At 45.3% G+C, this 8,042-nt stretch overlaps 1 protein-coding gene across 2 annotated transcripts; it reads right to left on the bottom strand.

Moving 5' to 3' along the window:
- Positions 1-1,563: 1,563 nt before the first annotated feature.
- On the bottom strand, positions 1,564-5,210 carry WDR45 (WD repeat domain 45). 2 transcript variants are annotated; one of them, XM_006902711.1, is made up of 10 exons: positions 5,138-5,210; positions 4,952-5,026; positions 4,759-4,863; positions 3,688-3,793; positions 3,480-3,574; positions 2,765-2,844; positions 2,455-2,663; positions 2,272-2,373; positions 2,042-2,187; positions 1,564-1,798 (listed from the first exon to the last, which is right to left on the bottom strand). In XM_006902711.1, the coding sequence occupies exons 1-10, from the start codon at positions 5,190-5,192 to the stop codon at positions 1,689-1,691; spliced, it is 1,083 nt and encodes a 360-aa protein (XP_006902773.1). In that variant the 5' UTR covers positions 5,193-5,210; the 3' UTR covers positions 1,564-1,688. The 2 variants fall into 2 exon arrangements, with proteins under 2 accessions (XP_006902773.1, XP_006902772.1); XM_006902710.1 differs by having other exon boundaries at positions 3,688-3,796; positions 5,138-5,208.
- Positions 5,211-8,042: the final 2,832 nt, after the last annotated feature.

Below are 8,042 nucleotides of genomic sequence, written 5' to 3'. Positions count from 1 at the left end.
TCCTCACTAATACACTGACAGGCAACGTCATGACAGATGGAGAAAAGACTGAAACTGTTGACTTAATCTTACTTGGATTCACAATCTATATACTTGGTACTAGCAGTCAGGAGATCAAAAGATACATTGCCCTGGCAAAATCTGTAGTCAGGGACCTCTATAAATTAGGAACAATGACATCAATTTGAGGACTACGGTGTGCCTGATTTCAGATCATAGTCTTTTTCAGTCATTTGTTATGCATCTGAGAGGTAGACAATGAATAAGGATGACAGAACTGATGCCTTTGAACTGTGGTGTTGGAAAGAAGTACTTAGTATTCTATGGACTGCCAAAAGAACAAGTATGTCTTGGAGAAGTTACAGCCCAAATGCTCCTTGGAGGCAAGGATGGTGAAGCTTTGTCTTGCATACTTTGGGTATGTTGCTTTGTTGTCACTGTTAGGTGCTACTGAGTATGACTCATAGCAACCCTATGAACAACAGATCTGAATGCTGTTTTATACCCCATGCCATCCTCACATCTCTGACACACTCAAGACTACTGCCACAGGTAGAGGGCATTTCTCTTTTGCCACCTCTCCACTTTCCCAAGCATGATGTCCCTCTCCAAGGAATAAACTCTCCTAGCAACATGCCCAAAGTATGTGAGATGAAGCTTCACTATCTTTGCCTCCAAGGAGCACTCTGGCTGCAGCTTCTCCAAGACATATCTGTTTGTTCTTTTGGCAGTTATATTCAGCACACCTTGCCTAATTTTAAAATCATAAAGTGTTCCCTTGTTCTGTTCACACAACAGCCTCTTGGTCTAGGTACAGGCTTCGCATGAACAGAATTAAAGTCTTCTGGCATTCCCATTCTTCTCAATGTTCTCAATAATTTGTTATGATCCACACCGTAAATGGGCATGCTGATACGGGAGGCTATTCCTTGAAGAAGGATATCATACTTAGAAAGGTGGAAGGATAGTGAATGAAGAAGAGCAAAACCCTCAACCAGGTGGGCTGATACAGTGACAGCAGCAGTGGGCTTGAGTGTGTCAAAAATTGTGGGGTTGGTACAGGATAGGGCAGGGTTTAGATCTGTTAAGTGTTGCTTTGAGTCCTACTTGACTTGGAAGCCTCCAACAACAGTATTAAAGTTGGCACTTTGAACTCACCAGTCACTTGAAGAAAGAAAAGATGTGACAGTTTTCAGTAAAATTTAAGGCCTATGAAACCCTTTGGTCCAGGTCTACCCTATAATGCTGTTATGGATAAAAAAAATCAAAAGATGATGGCAGTGTTCCTGTTTATTCATATTCATCACACATCAGATGTAATATCTTTCAGGGAAATCTTCTTTAATCCTCCCACATTGGACTGGGATACTCCCTAAGTCATCAAGAGGTATTCTCCTCAAGGTTAGGAGCCTGGGGATTAGGCTGCCTCCTAGATCCCTAGCCTGACCATGCTGGCACACAATCAGAAGTGCTTGGAGTAGTAGGTGAGCAATTTATTTAGACACAGCTACATAGGGTCGCTATGAGTCGCAGGCGACTCGACGGCACATAACAACAACAACATACTGAGTAGAAAGTAAGCACCTCCCTTAACCATTTGCCAGCTGCAGATTCCACAGCACATCACCTATCCAAAGGCTTAGCAATGCAATCTGCCATTGCAGGTCCCTAGCACAGCCCCAAAGTCCTCAAAAGTCATCATCGTCACAAATGTCAAGGTATACGTCGAAAGCCTCCCTGTTGCAGTTTCCATCAGGAGTGAAGACATATTTGTGGAAGGTCCCATCTACACAGATGGCTGAAAAGGGAAAAGGAGCAATAAAATATTAGGCTGCGAATCACACATGCCATTCCTCTCGGGGGTCCTGTAGCCTAGAATCTACCTTTAGCCCTTTGCCCATGTGCCATCCTCTTTTATTGATGATGGAGTTGAGCCACACATTCTAGTTTTCTCAGGCTTCCCATGACCCTTGAATGCTTTCAGGTCCAACCCAGGCTTCTGCCCTTGCAATACACCCACCAAGGTGCTAATTCCACTCACCAATGACAGAGTTGACATTCTTGGAAGTATTGCGACCGAAAGCACAGATGCAGGCAGATTCAGCTGGCACAGTGAAACTTGCCAGGCTCCACTGAGAGTCCACATATTGCCCAATCATAGGCCCCACCTTGCCCACTTTAGCCAGCCTGCAGGTAACAATGGTTAAGCCTAGGTGCGGAACATGACAAGGAGAAAGGACAACAAGGCAGGGCAGGACAGGCCATACTCACGCTGAGCGGCGATTGAGGCGGGTGTCTTTGAGAGCAAATATATGGACAGTGCCTTTATCACTGGAGGCACAGAGGAAGGAGGAGTCATGGCTAAAGTTGATGCTAGAAGACAGACCAGCAGAGTGACACTTGGCACATGTTATGGAATCACCACCATCCCACCACACATACCCTTGTGCTCACCAGTAAAGAATGGCAGGGTCAGTGCCTCGACGCAGTTCTACCAATTTTTCCTTGGACTGTGTGTCAAAAAGGCGAATGAGGGTGCCCTTCTGGGAGGCTGAAGCCACTACAGTGCCTGGCTGGTTCAGTGACACACAAGCCACATCACTCTGATGTGCATTGATAGTAAATGGAGCAGATGAAGTACCAGGTTTTGTGTTTGCCAGGTCCTGAGATAGGAGACAACAGTTGCACACTGTTGTGGTGAGAAGGAGCGAGATAGGAAAACTGGCCCACCCACCTACCCACCCTTAGCTGCTAAATGCCTCACCACAAGCTGTAGACTCCCACACTTGTGTCCAGGGAATACTAGCAGTTGCTTCTCCAGACTAGGACAGAGGTCACAGAGACCTAGGGTATGAGGATCAAGAGACAGGGAGTAGCCAGGTAAAGGAGGGTAGGAGAGGATTGTGGGGCAGTTAAGACTCTCAGAATGGATAGAGCTGGATAAGGGCCAGAATTAACAAGGTCTTTGGCTCAGCTATGCTTCTATTAACTAACAGATTCTTTTCTATCTAGTTGTGGATTCTTGTAAATTGCCATGATAGCCCCAAGAGGCCCAGATTATGATACTCCAAAATCTCTGATAGCCTAGTGGGTAAGGAGTTGTGCTGCTAACTTAAAAGTGGTGCCTTTCTAATCCACCAGGAGCTCTTTCAGGAGAAAGGCAAGCAATCTCTTCCTATGCCATTTATAGCTTCTGAAAACTTGTTGGAGGGTCAGCTAGGATACGGTTCTGACTCAACGGCAATGAGTTGTATGAGTACATGTTCCTACTAGGTATGTTTGGTCTGCCACCTGTGGCACTCACAGGAGAGGGCAAAGGTAAAGGTGGGAAGAAAGAACTATGGCTAGGAATATGGTCAGCTCTCACCTCTCTGCTCAAAGACTGTCTTCCTGACTCTCCTCCTCAGTTTCTGTATATTCTCTGTTCTGTTCTTCTGCCTCTTCACTATCTCTCATCCTTATACCTGAATATCTCTCACCCTTGGGGTTGTCCCGGGTATCAAATTCAAACATCTTTCGGGGATTGTCAGGAAAGGAGTACACATAGATGCGGTTCCTCAGCACGATCACAATCCTGTGGGTATCACACAAACAGGAGATGAGGGCAGGCTGTCCAGAATAGATTAACTCTCTTGCTTGCCGTGAGGACTGCCGACCCCCGACCCCCACAGTCCTTCCCAGGCTCACTTGTCATGGCGCATACGCATGGCTAGCACTGGCTTGGTGAAGGTGAACTCCAGTACCAGCTTGTCCTTGGAGTCTTTGCCTTCCCGAGCATCATCCCAGATCAGTACTGCTGGGTAGGTGGATGAGTTGTTTGGGGCTGAAGTTTATGGTGAGGGGCAGTCTGGTAACACAGAACCCAACCCTTCTTCCCACGGGACCTCAACCCACTTGCTTAACTTTTCATTAACTACTCAGTATAAGCTTCACACAAGTGAATACTTGTGGACATAATAGCTAAACAAACGAATGAAAAAACCCAAACAACAGTTCTAGAACTGTTACACTCATTTATAGATAAGGAAACAGAGACTTGACAGGCTTAAAGATCTCATAGCCCACCATTAACCAAACAGGGAGACTGACATTCAGGTCCAGTAAATTTATGTGTAGAAACTTAGAGCTCTGTGACTTGTCTGGGACAACTCTTATGTCCCAGTAGGACTAACAAGGGAAAAAACCCTTTAAACAAAATTATACTTGAGCTTCAAGGCAAGGAAGGGTTGGGGAGATGGATCCATGATTTTAAAACCCATTACTTGTGTGACCTAGGACAAGACATTATTATTTAACTCTCTGAGGCAATTTCCTCATCTGTAAAAATGGTGATGACACCTACCATATAAAATTACTGAAAAGATTAGTTAATAAACAGATTTTCAAGGGGGGGAAAGGGAGGGGCGAACTGGAAGGGAGGGTAGAGAAGATAGTGCAACGGTGGGTGAATGCAAACCCAAAATCTCTGTAGATGTTCATTAAAATTAATAAAATTTAATAAAAAAAACCAAAAAAAGATAGTTAATATATGTAAGGTGCTTAGAACAGTAAATAAGAGAAAGAAGGGCCATATAGAAAGAAAATATCATATAACCATATAGCAGCTAAGTGTTTGCAAAACACCAAGTTTCTGGAACCATACCCCTCCTTGTGTCGCTCTGATGTACTTGGGCAATTTCATCTACCATTGCCTCAGGTTCCCTCTGGGAGGCTAAGAATCTGGGAAATTTGGACCAAGGGTGGAATAAGGGCACTTACCTGAGATCTCTGAGAACTTGGGGCTGCTACCACCACCTACCAGAGCCAGCAGGTTGGAGCGGTGCAGCATCTCCACAAGGCCCATGCTGCCCACCTGTTCATGGTCTGAACAGGGACCAGGGTGTCAGTGTGTGTTGGAGCCAATGCTCATCCAGTTCTTTCTGCCCACCACCCCTCTTCTACTATGGCTCACCCAGATGCCCCTTCTCCATCAGTGGCTCCACATTGTAGATGCGTACACCTGTTTCCATGGCACAACAAAAACAGCCTGAGGGATAAGAAGACTGCCTCAGGGGATGGTGAGCAGTGGGGGAGGGGAAGTTGGTAGCCCTTCCTTCTTCTCCCACCCACCCCCAACAAGGGCATAAACATGTCTTACTCTGGTCTTGGTTGAAACGAAGGTTGGTCACTCCTCTCAGTGGCTGTTGAGTCATGGTCCAAGATTATTGCCCTGGGCGCAAATAGGGTGGAATGGGGCTGAGAAAAATCCTGGAGTTTGCTCTTTAAGATCTCTGCCTCTAAATGACTCTGTTTTTCTTTCTTCCTCCTTCTCTGCTATTTACCAACCCCAGCAGGCCTGCAAAGAGCATAAAAATAGGGTAAGAGTACTAAAGTTTCTGCTCAAAGCTCCCAACACTGCTAACAGCAGGACCCGCACCTCAACTAACATCTACCTAGACCCCCACCTCCTTACACTCTTCCCCACTGGCTTCTTGTCAGGAAGTAATCTTCTACTCACTCAGTCCTGGAACCAATGCCCAAAGTTTATTTGGACCATCCCTTTCTTCACATTTAGAATTGTACCCAAATCCACCTGTCAACCTAAACCCTCAAGACTCTTGCTAGGAGTCTCAAACTTATAAAACATATGCCTGGAACATCTCCAACCCCCAAGACACCTGCCTGGGACCTTCCTACTCTCTAGATTTCTCTAGTCCATCCTCCTTTGAAATTCCCATCTATCCTTGAAACTCCCATCTACCCAAGGCATATCTGCACCTGGTCCAATTCTCCATGAGCCAGTATCTCCCAATTCCCTAACAATCCCCTAATCCTCTTTCACTCTTTCAGACCTCTTCACTACCAAAGCCCATTTTTTGGATAGCCCACCTTCCAAAACGCCTTAGGCAGACTCCACTTCCACACCGCCCCCGCCCCCCGCCCCGGCAAAAGCTACTCTATAGATTGTTGGGCGAAAACCTTAAGAGGTCTCGCTCCTCCACGCAAGACCCCTACCCAAGTGTGCGCCCATCCATACACACTCCAGTGCCAACACCCATGCAAGCTCTCTGTCCTAGATTACCAAACACCACCCCATCCAAGACCACTACTCAAACACTCATTCTTCCCTGACTCCAAGCAATTCTGGGAGCAGACTCCCCGCTGCCTGCTCTAACCTGGCTTTCCTGCATTTCCGACCGCAGCACGACCACAGTGCCGCCAAGAGACTCAGGATTATTGACCTCCAGGGCTGGCGCCCCGCCCCGGTGTTTACATCAGACTCCACTTCCGGGGAAGGGAGTTGGTGACCGGAAATTAATTATCCTACCCGGAAGACCCGATTTCGCATCCCGGTTCCCAGATATTTGCTGCAACACGGTCCTCCAAGGGAAGTCTGGAAGTAGCTCGGACTTAGGTGGGATTGTCTGAGGGAACCTGAATGGGAATGAAAGAGACAAAGAGTGAATCTGCCTTTGCATCCGCCGAAGAGAGCGGAACATTCAACTCCCAAGCTGGACCTTGTTCATAGTATGTTGTCTTCACAAACCTCTAAAGGGGAGGCACCAGGCAGGGAAGGAACCGGAGACCTTCAAAGTGGAAACATCTTTTTATTCAGGAATGAAGTTTTGCTTCATTTATTTTTCTTGCATACATATTGTATTTACAAAACCACAGTTTTGTTTTTTAAAAAAAATATTAAGAGAGACTAATGATACTTACCTGGCAGGGGAGGTACCATGATCACGAAGGTTGTTTTCCCAGGGCGAGGCTTATCCGGATGTGCTGACCCCTGCCATATTCCCCAGTCAAATGTGGGAACCTCACTGCATCATTTGCGACAGTGGAGGACATTCTTTTCTCTGTTGAATTAGGTCAGAAAATTGCCATCCCCCCACCAAAAATGATCAGCTTTGAAAAGGAAAGCCTTGAATTATTTAAATTCAGTATACTGGAATTTAAATTCCATATACTGGAAATATTTTTTATCATTTTATTTTTGGTTGTTTTAGTAACATTGTGTTATGATCTTTCTCGTACATTAATTTTATAAGAAAAAAATTAATCACCATTGATCTATGCCTACTGTTACCCCACCTTTTCAGATTTCCACTGGATCTTTCCTAATTCCTTCACCTGAAAGTTTGTGGGGGGTTTTGGCAAGAAAAAATTAGAATTAGCCAGATGGACTCAGTTTAGATCATCCCAATTTTATGGGCAATATCATAGCCAGGAGCAAGTGGAACTTTAGCCACCTTGTTTCCATCATGTCTAATCAAGTTGTTGACCTTTGCCACATCAATGTCATAGAGCTTCTTTATAGCTCTTTATAATTTGATTTTGTGCTTGTTGGCCTTGACAACCAAAATAAGTACATTGATATCATCAATCTTCTTCATGGCTAATTCAGTGACCAGGGGAAACTTGATGACGTGATAATGGTCAAGTTTGTTTTTCCTGGGGGTGCTCTTCCAGGGGTATGTGGGCTGCCTCCAGAGTCTCAGCAACTCCAGCTGCCAGAAGGTAGACAGTCTTATTATTGTGGATGCAGATGCCCTTCAGGACTACCCTCTTGGCCTTTGAAGCCTTTGTTTTCTTTAGCTTCGGTTTTGGGAGGGGCAGGGGCTTCCTTCTTCACTTTTAGGGCCATCTTCTTAGAAAGGAAGGCTGCAGTCCTTGCCCTGCAGCAAATACCTCAAGTCCTCCTCAGTTTCAGCAAGTAAGGTTGTATCATCTGCATAATTCAGGTTGTGATGAAAGAAATGCAGGAGAGTGTAAAATCAGAAGCACGTGGTTTGTTTGGAAATAGAGCAGTGAGCACTTGGTTTGTTTTTAAATAGAGCAGTGTGAGTGAAGCTTTAACTCAATTTTAAAGTCTCGACATGAGTCCACAAATCCTTTCCAAATGCCAGTCCCTTTTAAGTTGGGTGCTGTTTTGGGCCATATATCCCAAGAATACTTTTTTTTTCTTTCATACCACAATACGGAATAGATGTCAATACCAGTTGACATATTTCAACTAACAGATGCTGCCCTGGATGTGCTCACCAAGTTGTGCCAAGAAA

This window comes from Elephantulus edwardii, unplaced genomic scaffold, assembly GCF_000299155.1.
Source record: "Elephantulus edwardii isolate Elephantulus edwardi_28Jun2011 unplaced genomic scaffold, EleEdw1.0 scaffold00441, whole genome shotgun sequence".
Taxonomy (NCBI): Eukaryota; Metazoa; Chordata; class Mammalia; order Macroscelidea; family Macroscelididae; genus Elephantulus; species Elephantulus edwardii.
Note: the sequence above shows the minus strand (reverse complement) of the source record. Positions and strands in the feature narration are given on the sequence as shown.

What these genes read in the sequence shown, in the direction of transcription:
- WDR45 (XM_006902710.1), bottom strand. Translation starts at nt 5,192, where the DNA reads ATGACTCAACAGCCACTGAGAGGAGTGACCAACCTTCGTTTCAACCAA. An exon ending in GATGGAGAAGGGGCATCTGG is followed by an intron (nt 4,864 to 4,951) that starts GTGAGCCATAGT and finishes GTCCCTGTTCAG; the next exon opens with ACCATGAACAGGTGGGCAGC. An exon ending in ATGCGTATGCGCCATGACAA is followed by an intron (nt 3,575 to 3,687) that starts GTGAGCCTGGGA and finishes TGATACCCACAG; the next exon opens with GATTGTGATCGTGCTGAGGA.